The 21,994-nt window shown below is 37.5% G+C and overlaps 4 protein-coding genes across 6 annotated transcripts; 1 reads left to right on the top strand and 3 right to left on the bottom strand.

Moving 5' to 3' along the window:
- Nucleotides 1-1,781: 1,781 nt before the first annotated feature.
- Nucleotides 1,782-6,578, bottom strand: pafah1b3 (platelet-activating factor acetylhydrolase, isoform Ib, gamma subunit). 3 transcript variants are annotated; one of them, XM_028470345.1, is made up of 7 exons: nt 6,120-6,578; nt 5,983-5,985; nt 5,756-5,882; nt 5,476-5,565; nt 4,006-4,122; nt 3,712-3,834; nt 1,782-2,650 (listed from the first exon to the last, which is right to left on the bottom strand). In XM_028470345.1, exons 3-7 carry the CDS (start codon nt 5,837-5,839, stop codon nt 2,390-2,392), a joined length of 675 nt encoding a protein of 224 aa, XP_028326146.1. In that variant the 5' UTR covers nt 5,840-5,882; nt 5,983-5,985; nt 6,120-6,578; the 3' UTR covers nt 1,782-2,389. The 3 variants fall into 3 exon arrangements, with proteins under 3 accessions (XP_028326146.1, XP_028326145.1, XP_028326144.1); XM_028470344.1 differs by lacking the exon at nt 5,983-5,985 and having other exon boundaries at nt 6,120-6,576; XM_028470343.1 differs by having other exon boundaries at nt 5,983-6,570.
- Nucleotides 6,261-10,965, top strand: prr19 (proline rich 19). The gene is made up of 4 exons (XM_028470342.1): nt 6,261-6,512; nt 8,310-9,542; nt 9,742-9,818; nt 9,928-10,965. Exons 2-4 carry the CDS (start codon nt 8,324-8,326, stop codon nt 10,546-10,548), a joined length of 1,917 nt encoding a protein of 638 aa, XP_028326143.1. The 5' UTR covers nt 6,261-6,512; nt 8,310-8,323; the 3' UTR covers nt 10,549-10,965.
- A 2-nt stretch (nt 10,966-10,967) lies between these two features.
- tlr21 (toll-like receptor 21) lies at nt 10,968-14,928 on the bottom strand. The gene is made up of 2 exons (XM_028470341.1): nt 14,799-14,928; nt 10,968-14,123 (listed from the first exon to the last, which is right to left on the bottom strand). The coding sequence occupies exon 2, from the start codon at nt 14,003-14,005 to the stop codon at nt 11,069-11,071; it is 2,937 nt and encodes a 978-aa protein (XP_028326142.1). The 5' UTR covers nt 14,006-14,123; nt 14,799-14,928; the 3' UTR covers nt 10,968-11,068.
- A 3,080-nt stretch (nt 14,929-18,008) lies between these two features.
- On the bottom strand, nt 18,009-19,655 carry cnfn (cornifelin). The gene is made up of 4 exons (XM_028471456.1): nt 19,519-19,655; nt 19,330-19,443; nt 19,119-19,255; nt 18,009-18,261 (listed from the first exon to the last, which is right to left on the bottom strand). Exons 2-4 carry the CDS (start codon nt 19,439-19,441, stop codon nt 18,172-18,174), a joined length of 339 nt encoding a protein of 112 aa, XP_028327257.1. The 5' UTR covers nt 19,442-19,443; nt 19,519-19,655; the 3' UTR covers nt 18,009-18,171.
- Between the last annotated feature and the right edge of the window lie 2,339 nt (nt 19,656-21,994).

The following is a 21,994-nucleotide window of genomic DNA, read 5'->3' as shown; positions in this document are numbered from 1 at the left end:
TGTTTGGGAATGGTTCACTAGAGTGGAAGTGGAAAGTAACCAGAAGGGGGGCAAGGCTTTTGATCAAAGGGTTCGTTATCTTGGCACCTTTCAGAAAAAAGTACAAAATTCTTTTGATTATGTTCTCAATTACTAAAGTTCAAATAAAAGTTAACCTTCTTGCATTAGCATCTGGGTGACCTAAATCATGTACTAATTCTTTCCCATCTATTGGTTACATTGTAAGGCTTCCTAATCAATGAAAATATAGGTTTTAATATTTTGGTGTGGTCATCTGAGCCTTTTTTGTGTCAGTATATCCATCGATTATTTATTTATTTATTTCTAATGGTAAAATGTGGGAACACTTAATATGAAACATATTTTGTCAATATTTAACTACATGTGTTGAACTGTAACATTGTACCCCAGTTTTGTGTTAAATAATAATTGACCATATTTACAGAATTTCCATGGCAATTACAATTACAAAGTCAATTATCTAAACTCAATTACAATTTAATTACAATGATGATCACAGATTTTTATATATACAATTGCACCATAATTGTAATTCATTATCAATTACGCAATTATAATTATAACTGATCACAACCCTGCTTACTGCTGTAAATATAATGCCCCATTTTGTTTTGGGATATAAAACCCTAAACGTACTCTTTTATTTGCTTGGGTGATTGTTAAGCGTGTGGTGACTGCAGTCACATAATGTCTGACTCTTTAGGCAGATTAAAAACAGTACATTGAGACACAACTATGTATCACTAGCACTTTGGAGTCGCAGCAGGAAACCACAGACGTGATACTCAGGGAGGATTGGGAACATTTCTCACTGGAGTTTCCATTTTCTGTCTTTACAGGCATGAGTTTGTTTTACTTTTTGATGTCCTCCATTAGATTAAATTAAATAATGTTGGTTAAAAGTGGTGGTGCATGAGGACCAAAGTATTCAACTATAAAGAACTTGTAGCGCACAAACCTTCGCCAAGCGCCAAATACCCTCTGATCATGGTAGCATGATCTAAAGGGCATAATTAAATGATAAAGTTTTAAACTGTTTCAGAATTTTCCTGAAAATATCATCAAAATCCATCCGTCAGTGTTTCAGTTAAAGGTAGGGTAGGCGATTTTCAAAAGTTAGCATGATTTTGAATGTAGCCTAGCCGATGGCGCCGCCTTTACCCCCCTCGCCCCTAACCTCTGTGCTCCGACTCACTCACGTGCAGCGCTGCTGAAGTAGAGATGAGCTCATCGCTTGTATTGTGTAGAAACTTTGTTGTCTCATTCGGCAGTAAGTAAACAATAAACTTTACCATTATATATGTTAAAAAATGTGACCAAAAACTCTGCATTGGTTAAAAAAAAAACGGTTCATTTTTTTTTCATTGGTCGAAGTTATTACAGATTTACATCTGCTACAGATGATGGATTTTCTTTGTCAGAACACATAAGATGTTAACTTCTGTCAGGACATAGACAATTTCAACCAAAAACTTAAAAAGTGCATCTGGAGGAAATCGCCTACCCTGGCTTTAAACAGACTGTTCATAAAGAAATAAAAGAACTGAAAAAAAACATAACCTTCATATTCAAGATTTTTAAACTATTCTGTTATCTTATTTAAATAAACTTACTGAGAAAGATGGTTGACCTCACCTTTGCTGATGTTTTTGAATGTAACCATCTATGACCCAAACTAGCTTTATAATTTTAATTACAATTTTTTACTAACTTATTAGTTAATCCTTTCTGCACCAGATGTATTAAAGAAACCAAAGAACGAGCTTCATATTGATCTTTAATTGTTTTCACTTACAAAGCCATTAACAGTCCCACACCGTAACATAAGCTCTTATACAATATTAATATTCCAAAGATGCAAAAGCACAGAAGTATTAGGTAAAGCCTTGTAACAACAGAGGATTGAAAAAAACTTCAAAACACAGGAGGAGTAAACAGGTATAACAACATTACAGAGAAGAAATGACACTTCATATAGTAATGCTCCACTGGGTGCATGTCCCAGCAAACACATTCAAAACCTTTGGTTATTCATAAATCATAAACAGAAAAGCAGACGTTCCACAGTAAATCCAAGGTCAAAGAAAGGAAACTTATACACCAGTGAAAAAAACAATTACAGCACGGCCGAGGTGGGTTCCTTCCAGCACAGTACATTGATTCTTTGACATTTATCGTAAACACAAATAAAGCATGGTCCCAAATTGTATTAGAGTGGTCTACAACCCAAACCAGAGAAGGGACTTAGTGCAGCTCTGAGCCTTCAATGATTGATTCTTTAAAAGATTTGGAAAGTATTACGCGGTGATGTCAAAAAACAAAAGGCCAGAACCCCAGCAGTAATGTGTGCATCATGTAACCTGGTAGCTCAGTTCTCTGATGACTTATCCAACAGTGAGCGGAGATGGTCATGCAGTATCCTACACACCGCCTCGTAGCCCTGAGAAGTCAGGTGTAAGTAGTCATACATGTCCTGATGGGAGATGGTGCCGTTAGAGTGGACGAATCCCGGATCGATGTCCAGAAGGGAGGCGTGAGGCACGGACGTTACGGCCAGGCGAACTAACTTGTTCACCTTGTCGTTTTTCACACGCAGTGGGTTCGGATCCTTACCTCTTGGCAGTAAACCCTGAAAAGACATGTAACAGCTTCTTTACTAGAGTAACTAAACCCCAAAACCACTTTTTTCTGCTCAATACAAATGTATTTGGGTCTGAAGTAGAGCTGTTGATTGATCCTGGTCCAACTTTTAACATTTTAGTAAAAGTATTTCAATTTGGCATATTCAGTGACTGCCCTTTATGTGTTGAAAACACCAGCTATTACAATAGATTTTTGCTACTGGCTGAGAACAAGATCATGTGATGTTTTAGGACCATCTTGTGTTGCAAACAAGAACTGTTAGCCCCGCCCCTTTTATAAAAAACTAGCACCTGTGGGCTCTAATGCCTGTGGGTATATTGAGTAATGAGTAGCTAGTTAGCATAGCATAGATTGTTCATTGGAGATTTTATTGTATAGACTGGGCGTGTCTTAACTGCTCCAGAAGCTCCGCCCATAATCAAGGCATGTTTGTGATGCAAGATGGTCCCAAAGCATCACATGATCTTGTTCTCAGCCAATAGCAAAAATCTATTGTAATAGCCGGGTTTCAACCCATAGAGGGCAGTCACTCTGAAATTTTACAACTAAATATGCAAAATTTAAATACTTTGACAAAAATGTTGAGAGTTGGACCAGGATTATTCAACAGCACTACTTCATACGGAAATACATTTGTATTCAGCAGAAAAAAGTGGTTCTTTAAGAACATTCCAGTTGCAAATGAACAGTAGATGGGAACAAACATATGGAGCGTTTGTTATGCTGTTACTAATGTCTGAAAAAAGGGAAATTAAATTGAAATTCTCTGCTCAAAGCAAAGATCCGTCCCAGGTTCACTGCAAGAGTCGAACCCATGGCCTTCCTGCTATGAGGACACAGTATTAGCAGCACACCACCATGCTGCCAAGCATATCATATATCATTAGAACTGGATTTGAAGCTGCAGCAGCAAGTTTTAAAAAAACAGCTGGGTTCATCTCACTAGTCACAGTTTGATGGTTGACTGATTCGTTGTCACTCAGGCAACACGCAGGAAAGTAAATGAAAACATTTTAAGTGGAATGCACTGAAAGTACGGTAACTCACAAGTACGAGTGTGTGGGCTTTGGGGAGCTTTTTTTTGATGACTTGGATAATAGCCATGATACCCTCACAGATCTGTTCAGCAGTGTGACAATGATTGTTTGTGCCAACCCACAGCACGACAACCTAGAAGGACAGAAAAGAAAGGAGTGCATGGCTGAGCACACGTTATTGATGGTTCAGAGTACAGTATAGCGTATCCTGGAATTTCTTTTGAAGCACACAGTTAGGTACAATCAGGCTTTTGTGTTCAGACAAGTATGATCATGTTCTCAATTCCTGGCAGTGTTGTGGGACCTTTGGGCAGATATTATCCAGTTCACCATTGCTCAGCCTCCACAGCACATGTTGTGTTGCATCACCGCCAATGCCAAAATTGAGGGAATGTAGAGGAGAGAATAACTTCCGCCATATCTGTAGATAAATTACAAAAGCAATTAGAGTAAGTTGGAGAAGAAGTTTAGAATATTTAAACAATAGGAAAATATGTTTTCATTAACAGCCATTAGAAAAAGTAACACAAATTACATAAAATACACTGTATTGCTCAGAGTTTACAACTATAATTGGGTGCGTTTATGAGGTTGGATGAAGGCCAAGGATTTGGGAAAGAAATTGCTCACCTTTACGATTTAACAGACTATCATTTACGTTAGTAATTTCATGTACTGTATAAACTGATTTTCATAGACCTTTTTTTAGGGTTTTCACCAGGAATTTTTCACAGCATAGGGGGATCGCGTGGTGTGAGTAAGTACTGGAAACTTTTGAAAAGTTATTGTTTTTACAAGGGGTAGAATCATTTAGGGTTATACTTCCTTCTACTCCTTTACGTGGAGGATTTTGTAACCATTTATTCGCACTTTGCATTGTTTGATTTTTTTTTTAATTACTTATTTTCATTGTGGTAAATACACTGTTGTGTTCACGTTTGAAATAAAATAAAATTAAATCAATTGGTGAAGGGTCATGATGAATGTAGTTAGCTACTCATGCCTGGTGTACACTATGTGTGTATGTGTATATATATATATATATATATATATATATATATACACACACAAGAAATAACATTTTATTATATATATATATATATGTATGTATATTTTATACCTGCAGTAATATTGGGACTGGTATGGACAAGTCCCCAGACTGTGTCTGCACTCCTCGGAGCCTACAAACTTGTGAACGGTGATTACGGTTACGTAACCAGAGGATGCACACAGGCAGTATTGGGGGCAGCTAAAGGGCTGCAGGGGTCCTCATGTAAAATCGAGAGCATCCGAGCTAATCACTTCTATTAAATAGACAGAGCGGCTGATGTATGTGTTTCTCTGTTATGCAAATTAAAAAGAGAGTTAAAACAACCCGTGCACGCCTGTGAGAGCCTTTTCTTGGTGCAACAATTGTTACAACGATACCAATTAAAGAAGGAAAAAACTACAGAAAAGCCCCCACGGTGCTTTTTTTTTTTTTAGCAGCGTAGGGGCTTTTCTGTAGCAAAAATACAATGTAGGGGGCCCCTACACTCAACAACAACTGGGTACCTGAAGTTGATGTGTCTCCAGGATTGTTTATTTATCTTGTGAAATAATAATATTTATTATTAATAATAATAATCTGGAGTTTTTCCATGCTACCCCTAAAAAGTCTAAAAATCTATTGAGTCTTGACATATGACATTAAGAATTTAATTTGTATCAACTGCTTTAAAGGTTGATAACTTAGTAGTTACTGATTAGTGCATGAACATGCAATGCATTATACCCCAAAGTGGTGCATGAGCTGGACCAAAGAGTCTCCAACAAACAGCACTTCAGGCTCCTTGTCTTTGCTGTCAGACACAAAGCGGTTGTGCTAAAAAAGTTGGGAAAAAAAAAAAACATCACACAGTGACACTCCTCAAAAGCTTATTTGTTAAAATGCTTAATTATATTGTCTGTAGTCTTTGTTATTAGACATAAAACGTTATGGGGATCTTCCATTAATCCATAAAAACTATGTAAAAGAGGCCCATGTTGTTGTTATTTGTTGTTTTTACACAGACCAGAGACATCCATCGTCCATCCCCCTGGGTGTCCTGACAGGGAACAGGCACGGCAGCTGTGTTCTCGTTTTGTTCTTCACTCATGACTTAAGACTTGGAGATCTCCCACAAAACCCTGTTAGTACTTCTAACAAAAGATGAAAACACAGTTTACACAGCGCGTCTATGTGAATGACATCGTGACGAATGACTACAACTAATGGAGTTAGCCTAGCTAGCTAGCCTACCTGCTAAATCACAAGGCAGATGTTGGTACACGGCGAAAAGGGGCAAGTAAATAAAGCGTTAAAGTGCTGAAAATGGTTCACTATAGAATGCTAGACTTTACAGGGTACAGATAAACTGTAAATTCAAGTTACATTACCGCAATGACGCTTCCACTTAATCAACATTTATCCAAATTCTGTTTCAGGGGCTGAATTTCTTCGTAGTTAAATGTACCATCGTTTTCTGGGAGCTATTCTATATTATTTCATGTATTTTAAAACGTTTAAACGCGTTTTCGTCCCATCACTTTCATAAAAGTATTATTATAAACTAAAATGATTTTTTAAAGGATCCTAAACACGTTTTAAAGTGAAACTAGAAAGCGGAATACGTTTCGAGTTTCACTAAACACACCTCTCGGTTTTACATTAATGGTTGCGTCCGATATCGCTAGTGTTCATGGGAGTTGAAGTTGTACAGCGAATCTGTGCCTCATTAGAGTTGCTGTGCAAAGTTAGATTCTTATACTTGAACGTCACTGCATTACTTTGTGAGTATTTTTGAAATAATTTGATTACTGCACATTGTTAAAATATGTATATGTATAATCCCAAACGGATTCAACCATTTCCATATATTTAAAGTAATTATTAGGCTCGATTTTGCTGTAACTTCACACACCTGTGCTACATTGTACCGTGTGATGGACGTTGACGACGTCTGTTTGCTAACGGAAAACATTTATTAACTGTGTGTGACCGCTTAAATTCATTTAAAATGTGATAAAATAATGCACCATCTGGATTTAGGTTTAATTCAGGGTAATTCGATTAAAGTTACCTGTTTATTTCAACTTGTTTTGGTTCCATCATAAACCTACAATATTATTTTGCACAATTTACTAAAGAATGGTCTTGATATAAAACATTAGAATAACCCTCTCAGATTGTAAGCCAGGACCCAAAAGTAGGTGACAGACCTATTTTCAGTGAGGATAAAAAGTAGCTGTTAAATATATTTTTTATTTTATTTTGAAAGACCATAATTACTGTAGCTGAGTGCCATCTATTCATACTTTAGGTCTAATTTACTACCTTTTCTTCAGATAATTTTTCCGTATATAATAAATGCTTTAATATGTTTATTTATTCGCTTTTAAATTCTGGATTTGAAGACATTTGGAGGAAAAAAAAGTTTGTTTTTTTTCACAGGAAAAACAAACACATTCTCAGTTATATTGTAATATACAATATTATAACTGTGTGTTATGTATCTTAACTGCACCTCAATTAGGGTCATAGCGTGTTTTCAACGGGTGATGGTGGAAAGAAAGCAAAATCAGTTGAAAAGCAATGCTCAAGGCTATTTCTTTGTGTTTCCTCAATTCGAGAATTCTTTTTCAAAAATATTCAGGGAGCAACAATCCCAAGAAACAGGTGGAGAATAAATATTTTATAATGTAAGAAAACTTACATCTACTCAGGTATTCAATTCAAGAAAACACTTTTCATGCTCCTTTACTCTGCATTAACAATGACTCAAGAACGAATCAAACAAAAAGTAAAGTATTGGGCAATAGATATTAACTATGCTGTTTAGCTTTTTGTCATTTAAATGGCCAGTGGTTTTTATTTAGATTGTTTGATTAATTCCAAAACATGTTGTCAACATGTTGACGAGACATTGGGCAAAATATACAATAATGGGTGAATGTGGTGCTATTGTACAACACTTTGGAAACACGACAGCTCTAAAAAAATCATCATGGGTTATAATATGTTAAGGTTTCATTTATTCCGACCACTTTTGTCATGAAATCTACTTTGAAATTTACTTCTCCAAGTAAATTTCAAATTAAATTTCCTGAAAGAAGTTGCCTAAATAAATGAAACCTTGACATATTATTTCAAAAAAGATGACAAAATTAACTTGCAGGAATTATTATTGATTTTAATCTGGTAAGATATTTTTTTTGTTTGGTTTCCAAACCCCACAAAGCCACATGTATCATATTTAATCCCTATATACCAGACTCAGAAATACTATTTATCCAAAGGGGAATTTACTTGTGTCACAGAAGCTCGAGAAATATTACAAACAAAAAGAATAAACACTAAACAAGAAAGAAAGAAAGAGGAAAAAAAGACATAATTAAGTAAGACTTAATTAAATAAGGATTAAATACAAGTGCACACATTACATTAGGAAAAAAAAAAAATTATAATAAAAGAATAATTATACAAATATATACAACAATCCAAGTTATCAGGTTAAAGTGATGAGTTGTAGGGTTTGAAACACTGTGTATCTTAATTTCTAATACATCCATTTCCTTTTTTTTCCACAGAAACCCTAATCAGCATGAGCCACACGTGTTGCAGAAAGTATGACAAAAAAGTCTCCAATGTTTTGAACAAGCAACTAATAGTCAAAGCCAAAAGCTGTTGTTCAGTAAGAACCGTCACCACGGACTGTAAATGTTTAGACCGCAGTAGTAAAACGAATGGGCAGCAGAAAATGAAGCGCCTGAAGACTCGCAGGGAGAGGTCGCATACGAGAACACAGAATGAAATCAAATCCCGTCATCACCGTAGAGACATGGAACATTCTCGTAACTGCTGTCACAGCACTGACCACTGTTGCTTCAGAAAAGGCTCAGTATTCACGAGTGTCGTTCCCACTGCTCAGGAGCCCAGTATCATCACAGGCAGCCGACTCATAGGACACCATGGCCTCTTCAACCAGGAGGTGAAGTCTGTGAACATCGAGCGTTTGCTCAGCGAGCAGAAGAAACGGGAGCAAACAAATAAATGTGTAAATCAGAAGGATCACAAAACCCTGCGAATGTCTTCAGCATCTCACATTGTCTCTCCTTTGTCCAGTGAGTGTTTATTTGCCCCTACCAATGATGCTAGTCCCTTCATTAAGAACATAGGTCCCTCTTCTGAAGCCTTCAAAGACTACAAAGTGAAAGACAAAGAAAAGTTAGAGTTTATCAACAAAGAATTGGATGTCACTAGAGGATTGACCCAAGAGCAACTGCATGATATTTCACCTGGAAGCCTTAAAAGCACCATTTCATCTCAAAACAACTCCACAGTGAAGAAGTCTAGTAATGAGGGGCTGGAAAAAAGGCATCAGTCACAGTTAACTCCTTTCATCAAAAAATGGAAAAAGAAGACCTTAAATAAAAAGTCAAAGAGGCTGATTACTTCCACTCCTGAGCACAGCCATAACAGTCTGAATTCTCCTGTTTGCCAAATGCTAATCAAGGACTTACAGCCAAGCACACCCGTAGCTGGCACCTTTGATTCCCAGCACAGAGGAAAAGACCCAGAACACGTGTCTAAATGTATCAGTGCTGTGGCGGCACGCTTGTACGACACCCTGCGTTTTCCACTGCTGGAAAAGAAAAACCTGGTGTCAAAGAGCAGAGAGGCGCTGATGAAATCGCTGCGTGAGCTCCACGGACCCTGGCTCCAAGAGAACCTCCGTGAGTTGCAGCCACGACGCAGCGTTCAAGCGGATTCCTCTGAAGCAGTTCAGAATCAGCACCAAGAAAAGACTGACTTTCAGAAACGTATGTATAAGAAGACTAAAAATGCTCATAATAAAGTGTTAATAGTAAATGTTTTTGTTAAAACATTTACTACAAACATCACATACGAATGGTTTCTCTCCCGTGTGGAGTTTGCACAAAATTGTATTTTCTTCATAGTCTTCACAAAACGTGTGTTAACACTCCTTAATTTGCTGACACTTTTTCTTTCATGTTTTAGATTTGACTGACAAAAAAACTTTGCATTCGCCTTTTAGTCCGGAATCCAGTTCATTTTTGAGTCAAAGCCTTCGAAAGGTAAGACCTCACATCTATAGAAATGTAAGGCCTCTGCTCTACGCAATGTTGAGGTTGATTCATAATTCTTTAATGATTTATTTCATTTTTCTATGTTTCATATGTGAAGTGGTTAACAAGCCCCGTGGAAGCTTCAGGCAGTCTTCCAGAGGATATCATTGGAACCAGTGTCTACAGTCCATTCTGCATGGAAACGGACTCTCCTAGAGTTTTAGAAAAAAAATGTTTTGCTCCCATACCAGCGACGAGCCGAGAAGAAACTATTTCACCGTACCTGTACGGAAAGAGCAGCAACATATCACACAATATGGGTTCACACAGGTTTGATTCCTCTGAGTGTAGCATTCAAATCCACACCAGAGCTCATGGGCTGCAAAGCTCTGGTCAACTGTCCAATGACATGGATGTTCAGCCTGTCTTATCGTACCCAGTGCAACTACCTAACAGGTGGGCAGCAGACCCAATGCTCTTTTACCAGAACCAAGACCCCATTGAAACTGATTCACTCTCCTTCGATCCTTCTTTCCCTGCTCAAGTGCCACACCCTAGTCACAGCAGGGGTTCAAATGTTTTCAATCTCTCATCTTACGCTCCCACCGCATGCATGTCTAACAACACAGATATGATGCATTTCCCTCCATCTCACATGCTTAATAGCAGCCCAACACTGCCCAGTTCTTTGCTGCCCAGCCCAGAACACTGGTCCTTCCCTCCTATGAGGCTTTACTAACATCAAGAGGTTGAATATTGGTATGTTTCTGTAAATGTTTACTCACACATTTGCATCTCCATCCGTCACGGCCTCGGGTTTTTCCTCCCATCCCCGTTTAAAAGGCGGCTATATATGTAATTTCCAGAGTCACCACTTCCTGTTGTTCCTATTTGTGCTGTTAAAAAAAAAAACCTGACACAATTATGTTTTTTTCACAACTTCAGCACATTTTTATTGCAGTTAGCTGTACATTAGCACAGTTGCTAACAGAAGAAGTAACAGAAGATTCTTAACAAAGCAGGAAAAGTTTTTCCAAAAGATGTGCTGATCCGACGATCATTTGATTTTTGATTGTGCTGTATTGAAATGTAAGCAAGTGCATGCATATTATTTTTTTGTCATTATATTTTAAACATAAAGATAAATTGACCACAAGACAACGATTCGTGTTGATTTATTTCTTCGTATTTATATGACAATCTGTGCAGGAACAGACCTAAAGAATGGAAAGTCCCTGAACCAAAGGTTCCTCCTTGGTTTAAGGAAACAAGTAATAGTTGTCATCTGATTTATAATCTAGCTCTTTAGTTTCCTTATTTTCAGGGGTTTCAGTTTCGTCCCTCAGGCCGGTTTCTTCCCTTTCCATTCTGCCATCTGTTCTAATTGCTCTTCGTAGCTGTGTCCAAAACAGTTCCTGTGCTTTCGCAGGGTCAGTGCAGTCCATGCCAGGCCATTGAAGGTATGTCTTTTTTAGCATGACCTTTCTCATGCGATGATAGGATGATAGCTGCCTCTCTGAGATTGGATGCAGAAACACAAGCAGCAGAACATCTCGATGCTCATCAAACAGTCGGTAGCTTGCGAGCTGCATTTCCAGAGAGCACCACTCGCTTTGCAAGAAGTTCCTGCTGACCACACAGACAGTTTTACGGCTGCTGTAGACGGCCGACACAATGTTGTCCACAATGTAACGGCCTAACTCAAAGTCTCTGTGATGAAGGCAAAGTTTGAAAGTGGATCCATTACCTTCTAGGTTGGGCAACAACTGGTCCATCACCCATTGTTCATCTGAAGAATTATATGAAATGAATGCATCATATTTGCAATTTTCTTTTCCTTCTCTGAATCTGCTCCATTGTTCACTGAACCAAGCACAGAATATGTAGTAACTATACTTCATTTTCCAATAGAGTTTAATATAAAGTAATGGAGTGACTGTGAACAGGAAGACCACAATGACTGTGCTGATGAACATATACTTTCCAAAATCTAAGTAACAAACATTGACATCAAAGTTGTAGAAATTATGTTTCTTATCTTGTGGGCATGGTAGTTGATACAGATTGACCACCTGAAGTGTGGGATTCTGGAGCGCGTAACTTTGAAGCAAACTGTTGTCGCAGGTGCAGCTAAGAGGTGTATTGCGTAAGTCAATATATTGGAGATTCGGAAGACTCTGAAGCGCATCAACAGAAATGCTCTGCAGTGCATTATTGTTCATCTGCAATCTGCTTAACTGAGTAAGATTGCTAAAAACGTCCTTTGAAAAGTTTTGAATGCCCATGTTCTCAACTGTCAGTTTGGTCAGATTTCTTAAATTTTTAAACACCCCTGGATGTAGATTAGCCACCCCAACACAGCAGTTATCCAGTGTGAGGAACTGCAGGCTTGTCAGATCGTTGAACGTGTCAGGATGAAGAAATCTGATGTTGTTATTTGTCAAATACAAATATTCCAGAGAATACAGGCCACGGAATATGGTGTGTGGTAAAACGATAAGGCCGTGAGGTTTCTGTCCACTTAATTTCAAATCTGTGAGTTTGCTGAAATTCCTAAATGGTGAAGAAGCAGCATGATAGGTAAACTCAATCATATTACCCTCTAAATCTAGCACTGTTAATGTGTCTTGAAATACGGGAGAAAGGGAATTCTCAATTGTTTTCAACTTGTTTCCATCCAAATAGAATTTAGAAAGACTTTTAAGCCCATTAAGGCCAGACGGCTTGATGTGAGTAATCTTATTGCCGCCAAGGTCTAATGTTGTCAACTTTTCAAGAGTCTGAAAAGTGTCTTCAAAGATGACATCAATACGATTGTTACGCAGATTAAGCGTATTTAAGTTTATAAGGTCATCAAAACATTTTAAAAGATCGGTTATTAGGTTATTATCCAAACGAAGAGTCACAAGTTTTTTTAAACCTTTGAATGCTTTTATTTCAAGGTAAGCAAGTTTATTGATGTTAAGTTTTAGAGTCATAAGGTTTGGTGTCTGATAGAAAGCATTGGCCATGACCGAGAGGATGCGATTATACCTAAAATTCAGTTCAATCAAATTTTTAAAAAAGGTCACATTTTGTGTTTTACATGATGGGAGTGACATGAGATAGTTATGCTCCATTGTGAGATTTGTTATTTTTGTTTGTTTGTTGAGAAACATTAGACAATCTGTTTCATTAAATTTATTATGGGACAGATCCAAATACTCATTGATTATTGGACAGTCATTCAGTGTTGTATTCTCTAATTTATGTATCCCGTTGTCTCCCAATCTCAGTTTTTTAAGCCGTTTAATCTTTTTTTGCTGCAATGCACTGCACAATTGTTTGAGCAGACCCGGATGCAGAATAACGCCAGAATAATCAACGTTTGCAGGGTTGACATTACTAATATTTAAAAACTCAAGTATGTCAACCTTTGTCGAACGCAGTATTAGAAAGTTTATTTGTCCTAAATCGATTCCGTGAAAAGAAATTGTTGAAAGATTGGCGTTATATGAAAGGTCAAGTATTTTGATAGACCCAAGAAACAATTTGTCACATGCTAATTCATGCAGATAATTTTTACTTAGATACAACTTTGTCAGGGTTTTGGGGAGTGTAACGTTATCATGACTGAGAGAAGTAAGATTGTTAAAGCAAAGATCAAGTACAACCAGACTTTTTAGATGGAAAACAGCTTTAACAATTCCTGAGAAATTGGTCAAAAGATTATGCCTCAAGATTAGAGTGGTGAGATTGGTCAGATCAGAGAAAATGTCCTCAGGAAGCTGCTTTAGATTGTTGTTGGCTAGGAAGAGAGAGGTAAGGTTGTGCAGGTTCCTGAACACACGAGGGTTGAGGTGTGATAGTTGGTTTAAGGACAAATTAAGATACTGTAGTTGATGTAGGCTTTGGAAAGCAAACTGGCAAATGTCTGTCAATTTGTTGTCATCCAATCTCAGGTACTGAAGCAGAGTCAGATTATCAAAGCTGTTGTTGGGAATGACTCCCAGATTATTGTGAGTGATGTTGAGATTGGTGGCTGTTGGCGGCAGGTCCTTTAATAAAGCAGATAGGTCCTTATCTTTGCGACTGATGCACTGGAAGACGCTTCCACGTTGCTTTTCGATGCAGTTTTTAAAGCTGTAGCTGGCAATGAGTTGTACAGCACAAAGCAGAACTGTAATGGAAAGGAGCTGAAGAAAAACAGTTCCCATTGTGTCTAATTACCATCCAAAGACAGTGAGATTCAGACAACTGATTTCAGTTCCTCTTGGCGATAAGGTGTTGAGACAAACCTCGGGGTACTTCATTAGCTGGATATCATGCAGGTGTCTGGGGACAAAGAGCATTTCAGATCAGACTCATGTGCATTGTATTCACATATCTATTAATTTTCTGGAGCTCATGCAAGCTTGGGGGAACATGCAAACTCCTAATAGAAATATCCTATAAAGGTTACTGGCCTTGAAGTCAACTCCACATCTACACTACACCCTCGTTCTGCATACATTATCCCTATATATTGTATATCTTGTTATATTGGCAGATATACAGTAGGCTGATAATTTAGATACAAGTACATCTCTAACAAATCATAGGTTTGTGTTACTCACTTCGATCCAGCTATGGATGTGAAAATCTGCAAGCAGTTTAGTATAATTTGCAAGAGAATGATACGTGATTCAGACTCCGACAAACCCGTGGCTGCACGTAGCAAGTCATGACAGTAAATCCACTTTAATTATTGTTTTTATTCAGTTCAGTTCAGATTTGTCTGTTTAACAAACTTCCACTGAAAGCATCTCATTTGTTTTCAAGAAGAAGAGAAACAATGAGAACAAATTACACTTTCAGGAGAGAAATTAACCCAAACCTTAGGCGAACAAGGAAAACAGGCAGAAGACATAACATGATAGATTCTTTTTTAACATTAGTTAAAGTTTCCCTCTAATTATTTACCGTACATGTAGATAAAGGTGATATCAGATAAATCTTATGGTGTTTTACCTCATCAGTATTTAAGATGACGTTTCATCCCATTTAGAAAAGAAGTTCCATTCACCGCTGTTAGTCTTCGGTGTGATTTTAATTCTTTTTTCTCAAGCTTTATAAAAGAGGAAGAGGTTTGCAGAAAATCGTCTCTTCTCCTTTTATGGCACTGCCAATAGATGTGAGGCATCAGAAAATGGTTCAACTTCTGCAGCGTGGCTTTGTTTGACCTGTTGCCCTCAGGGAGGCGCTACAGGTGCATTAAGGCCAGAACAAACAGACTCAAAAACAGTTTTTTTCCAAAAGCAATAACCACTCTGAACTCTCATATGCGCTGATCTCATATTCATACCCACGGACTCTGCTCAGCCACTTTTTAAATACAAAATGTGCATACTGTTCACTTTACCTCATTTCCTGTACTATCTATTTATTTATTTATGTCCTATGTTTTATTGTTTATCGTTTAGTTGATTTCTTGCACTGCTACTGGAGTTGGCTGTTTTTAATCTCATGGTACATGTGTACAATGACAAATAAAGGCATTCATTCATTATATCAGTCTTTATAAGTTACAAAAGTTCTAAAGTTCTGCACTGACTTTCTGTTCATTTCAGGATTTACTTTTTAAAGCTGACCAAAGTCTACTTGTTACTTTGATCAAATTAAAAACAAAAGGGAAAGGGACTGTATAGTCATATATCAGCTCATTCACACACCAATGGGAGAAAGCTGCCATGTAAGGTGCTAGTTGACCTGTAGGAGGAACTTAAAGTTTTTTAGACAGGTATAGAACTGGGATTGAGATCCCAACTTCTCGATCAGAAGACCACCCTTCTACCACCTGATAGTCAATAGCTTGTCAAGTCAGGCCTCTCCCTACTCGTGTCCACTCTTGAAAACGCCGGCAATAATCATCCACTAAATGGCACATACCACTTGATTGCATCCATTCTGAGATTACTTCTTTTCTCACACCCAACTCATCAGAGGTGAAAGTAACTGATTACAAGTACTCACGTTACTGTAATTGACTTGACTTGTACTTAAGTATGTTTTAAAAGAAGTGAAGTAATTTGTTACATTTCCACACTCAACCATTACAGAGTAAATTATTTTTTTTACTTTTTTGTTTTAAAATGATTAACGGACATTGTGAAACTACAACAAATGAAATGACCAGACAGCAATCCAATGCATCACATCATAGCCGACGAATCAGATTAAATGTAATGCATTGCGCAAAAACAGACAAAACTCTAAAACATTTGTTTTAATGGTCCTACATCATGCTATATTCCAAAATCAGCTATAGCCACATATGGGTAACATTTTACATTTTGCAAAACAAAACACTAATTTATTAAAAAAAAATTACTTATTTTCTTTCAACACGGAAGTTGAGAAGCACGGTTTCTCAGAGTGCCGCCTCTCCCCGTGTGAGTGCCTCCCATTTCATGACGTAGCCCTAGAGCCCTGGCAGCATGGGCAACAGGCACATCCACGAAACTTTGTTAACAGTTCCAGAGAATGTCATTCAAATGTGAACATTTTGCTAGAGGTTTATTTTACTTATGGCTGTGGCCTCGCCATCATTGGGTTTCATTGTGGGAATCGCTCCGGTTTGAAGATGTAAATTTACTTGACAGTCCACTTTGGAACTGGCCAAGGTTCACCAAGCAGTCTTCTGTAAAGTGACGGTCACAGACTAATGGATGCTGGATGGTGTCAAGTGCTCCCAGAGATAAATTCCAGCCACTTCTGCCGAGTAGACTCTTCTTTAGGAAGTTTGAAAAAATTCCGAGGACTTTCGCAGTTGAACACGCATTTTCGGTTACCAGACATTATCTTTTGGTACAAAAACAATGACCGTTTCTTTTTCCTGTGCAGACTGGAATAGAAAGGACACTGACCAACAGATGTTCTTCGGCTGCTCGCATGCCTCTAGCACCAGAGAGAATGGGCGTGTATGTGCCTGTGGAGGGGCGGCACCAACAGCAGACACTTCCTGGAGGGGATGGTTCAGAATTCTAGTGACTTCACTAGAATTTGAACCGCTCGTTTTTCAGAAGAGGGCAGAGAAGCCGCTCAGAGAGCAGGATTATTGAGGATTTCTCAGAGATGCAGGAAGGAATCCCAATAATACTTAGGGGGTGTTTTTGATAAGGAATTAACATTGTAACAAGGTTAAAAGCTCAGAGAAAGTTTATGTGCATGATATGGGACCTTTAAAGTTAAAAAAAAATGTTATACTTAGAGCCTGAGATTGTTTTTTAAATTTTTGAATTGAATTCATTGGTGTTATTATTATTTTTTTTTTCTAAATTACATTCTGACAAACGATTTATTTCATACAGATGACTTTGTGGAAAATAAAGTTGTAATTATGATTTACTTTTACTTGTACTTGAGTACAATTTCAATCAAGTGACAGTACTTCTACTTGAGTAAGGTATATCAGTACTCTTTACACCTCTGCAAATCATTGCATAGATTTAAACTGTGCAGAACAGCACACCCCACCATCAAGATGCTTATACAGGTTATGCAGCCCTGGCAATCAGCCTGTGTCAGATTTTTATCAATGTAAGCCATCAGAGTGAGTTAAGTTGATGAAAAGGTTTATAGAAAAGTTTAAAATGTAATAGGTGCTCACAGAGTTTTTTTTATACAGATATTCTATACACACATGCCTATAATGTCTATGTATAAACAAAAATATGATTTACTTTGTTGTAACATTTAAATATGATACTTTTACTGATTACTTTAACTGGGTTAAAAATTGAAATGCATGAACTCTGAAACAGTTTAAAGCTGTAAGACATGAACACAGGCATGGGAAAATTTCACAATTGTAAAAAATAGAAGTAGGAATAGGAAGTTGACCGGGTTTGTCATGTGTTCCAGCGGTTTGGTGAAGATGACTGGTTCTAAACACGCAAAGTACAATAGGTAATTACGGGAACACAATCCTGACAGAACTCACACTCTGTAGAACTCTTGTTGTGATGTTGGTGTTAAAAATGCTAGAAAAGGGATAAAGGAAGAGTCTCAGGAAACCTACTTTCTTCACGTCACTGCTTTGACTTTATATATAGTGGCTCACAAAAACGAATTAATAATATAAAAGTAATACAAATTCACATTATGTCTCTGTGGCTATATTTGAAAATACATTAGTAATTTACCCATAACATGGAAAATAACAAACACAGCACACCTTGATCACAGAAGTTGTCAAGTAAAATTTATTTAATGTAACTTTGTTGTTATACATGAAATGTAGTCACAAGCAAAAGAAAAAAGAAATTTTCATCCAAAACAGCAACAACAAAATTAATTCAAATTTGGTTTTGCCTTGTGATTCAAATTCGATGAACATTTCTTCTTATTCTCTCGTCTTCTGCTCTCTCGCCATCTGACACAGTCCACACAGAGCACAGCAGGTCATGACCATGGAGTCATTACACACCGAGCCCTGCAGAAACACACACACACGCCAATAACTGCTTTTACACCTACAGTCAGGTAATTATAATTGTCATTTTCAAAATCTGGTGCCATGAAAATTTGATAAAAAAAAATGTCAATTATATTTTAACAATGGGGAACAATGTTATAGTTCTATGTACAGTTCTACACATATGTAGCTAACAATTATTAAAATATGTTTCATATCAAACTTTCACACATTTTACCATTTTTTTAAAAAAAAATGAAACCTAGAGGTAACACTGTCACAGAAAAGTCTCAGATGCCCACACCATAAATAGTAAAACCTATATTTTTATTGATTAGAAAGCCTAACAAGGCAAACAATAGATAGGAAAGAAATGAGATGATATACATTTGTTTTTAGTGTATTTTACAGCTGATTTAGGATCTGTTATCATAAGAGATGCTATTGGGAGAGGAAGGTTAAAAGGTTAAAAAGCGGCAAAATGTAGCGGAAAAAAGGAAGTGATACATATTGGGCAAAGCTTTGCTTATTTGGATGAAAAGTGGCCATAGAAATTCAAGAAAGGAGAAAAATTGGATAAAACTGTCAAAATTAACCTGCAAAAATGGACAAAAAATAGGAAAAAAGAGGAATTTATTGACAAAAGGTTGATAAAGTCTGAAAAAAGTGTTACAACTTTTTGAAAAGGCGCAAAAATGAGACCGAGGTATTCTGAAGGGAATAATAATTATAGTTAAGACAGAGAGCCACATGTTTAACATTACTGATTTAATAACGGCTTCTACATGGTGTGCGTTGATAATGGGCTGGTCCTGGACACAAAATGCCAGGGTTGTATTTTAGTCCTAGTCCAACCCTGCTGTGGGCTCACTTACCTCAATCCTGTATTTGTGACGCATGCTGGTCCTTAAAGCCACCATGGCTCCAGGGAGGCAGGGCAGGCAGCAGCTTTCTCCATGGTCCTGTGCCACCCTACAGGCCAGGATACAGGGAACACAGGTCGCACACATACCTACACGTAATAGATATGCTCTGTTAATATAAACTTCACTTCTTAAACTGTCCAGATGTCACAAAGATACGTACAGATGCCACAGTCATCACAGCAGTCGCCCAAGTTTGTTGTCCAGTCAGACACAGTGTACTGGCTAACGCTGACCTGAGGCTGGGTGGTGATCACAGTGGACTGGAACGCCATGACTGCAAGTAGAAGACAAGGAACATGAAGGAGAAAGTCTACAACTAACTCTTTATATAAACAACTTAAAAACCTACTCTTTAAAAACCACTTATTTGCTCTTCTGTGCTCAATTGTTTTCCCGTCTGATTAAAAAAGAAGAAATACAATTTGAGTGAAAAATGCAGAAGTGAAAAGCAAGGATACAATAGCAGCTCTTATACGGCGAGTGACATCAGTGATTGGGTGGAACCGAGTTTCTACATTGACAAAGTAGATAATGACCATTTTGGACAGGTGCCTGTATTATGTAAAGGAAATTCTCGAATTTATTTGTATTCCAGCAACTCATCAACCAGCGTTTACAATTGCAACAGGTGTGGTGTGTGTACTCACTGGGGGCGCAGCTCTGCTATTTGAAAAATATAACATAAAACTCAACAGTGACGCTGATCAACACCCCTGACATCGTTAGGGGCGTTTGAACATTTCATTCTCACGTTGTGAAACACTTAAAGTTTAGAACATACAGTACCTTCCAGTTCAGAGAATTTCAACCCTTTATCTATAGTTTAGTTTACTGGGTAAGTGACGTACAACTCAATATATGTTGCAACTAAATATTTAACACATATATGACAAACTGGGTTCAGATGTTCCTGAGCATTATCCCAGACACTTGGTTGTGCCTCCCCATGTACGCAGATCCTACCTATATCTCACACCCTGTTACTATGTGCTAGACTAGCTCAGGTCTGAAAAGCCTCTGCATTGAAAAGTTGAGATCACTATTATCAAACATTAACAAGGTCATTCAAATTGTATTAACTGTGCAATAAACACCAAAACCACATAACATAAGCCCTCAATATACTAGATAAACAGATAAACACATTTTTCAAAATAAGGTGTCCATCCTGTTGACTTTTTATAGTCATTTGAACAGTCAGACTGAACCTCATCTGAACTGAATATGCACTCAAACAGTTGCCAAAGGAAACTTTTGTTGTTGACATTGATCATGTTATTAAAATCATTGTATGGTATTTTTTGCTTTAAGATTGCAGCAAAGTGTTTTTTCTTTAGGATTACTTGAGCATTAAGGATAGATGGGCATAGTTGTGTTTTTAATGTGTTTTAAATAGCAGTTATTGCCTTTTTACTGATAACAAACTTTTGAAAGTGTTTTGAAGTTATCTTAGCTTATTTAACATTTTGTTAAAGTTAATGCACCCATGTTGTCTTGCTGTTTTCTGGCAAAAAAGTTTAAAATGTAATTTCATAGATTTTACTGGTAACAATTTGCATCTATGGCCGCACTGTTATCCTGTTTTTTTTTTTGTTAAAAAAAACAAAAACAAAAAAAGGATTTCAACCAGGTAGCATTTTTTGGTAGCACTTTATAATACAGTCCGTCGTCTGAACAGGGAACTCCCGCTGTTTTACCAGGAAAATTCAGATGTATTACAGTGAAACTTCTGCTATTTTTTTGGGGAACTCCACATGTATTACACATTAAAGTTAATGTCACCTCCCAGAACATATGAGGTTCTCTTTATGATTTAAATGCAGCGGTTCCCAAACTGGGGACGCACTCCGTAGAGAGTGCGTTATGTCATTCAGCATGAGAAAAAAATTAATTTGCACTAAAATAACTTTATAACTGTTTTAAAATATGAGTTTTGAAAAAAGATGTTAATTTTTCCCAATAAGGTTATCTATTTTGTTTCCCTCTTATAAATCAATACAGATATGTACGGTGGCCCAGAAGGGCCAACAACACAACTCACCAACAAAGAGCCACAACACAACAGCAAAAGTCACAACACAACAGACATAGGGGGATTATTTTCAAAATCCGATTGACAGAGGTTACCCTGGAGGGAAACACTGACCTTCCGGAGCCTCCAGTGGGCCCATTTCAGATATAAGCACATTTTTGGACTTGGGAGGACCAGACCTTTCTGTTGATACCATGCTTCGCCCGATCAGAGCACTTTTGATAGGATTTGAAAAGTGCTCGGATCAGGCCGAGTGTGGTATCGTGGTAGAGGTCCCTGGTAAAACAGCGAGAGTTTCTGGACGGTCCCTGGTCGAGGTCCCTGGTAAGACAGCGAGAGTTCCTGAGCGGTCTCTGGTAAGACACTAGCGGTATTATAAAGTGCTACCCATTTTTTTTTATTGTGGGAATTTTATTTCCATGTAATTGTATTTTATTTTAATTTTTTGTTAAACATACATTTACGGTAATTCACTTCATAAGCTGTCTATTTGTACGGTCGCCGTACGGTTACCGAAGTACAAGTACGTAGCGTCGTGGGGTTAGGGTTAGGGTTAGGTTGTAACCTAATATTGCAACAATTTTTAGGGTTAGGTTTAGGGTAAGGTTTAGTCTTAGTCACGTGACCTTAACTGGCCAATGACTGACCTATCCTATGACCTAAACTAGCCAAATAGGGTTTCTGCGCACGGATAGAATGTCGGTATATTGATACGGCAACTGTACGAATAGCCACTGCCTATATGTCAATAATTTCAAGATGTTTTTAAATAGATTTTTTTGGACCAAGGAGT

The sequence above is a fragment of the Gouania willdenowi genome, chromosome 16, assembly GCF_900634775.1.
Source record: "Gouania willdenowi chromosome 16, fGouWil2.1, whole genome shotgun sequence".
Classification (NCBI taxonomy): Eukaryota; Metazoa; Chordata; class Actinopteri; order Blenniiformes; family Gobiesocidae; genus Gouania; species Gouania willdenowi.
Note: the sequence above shows the minus strand (reverse complement) of the source record. Positions and strands in the feature narration are given on the sequence as shown.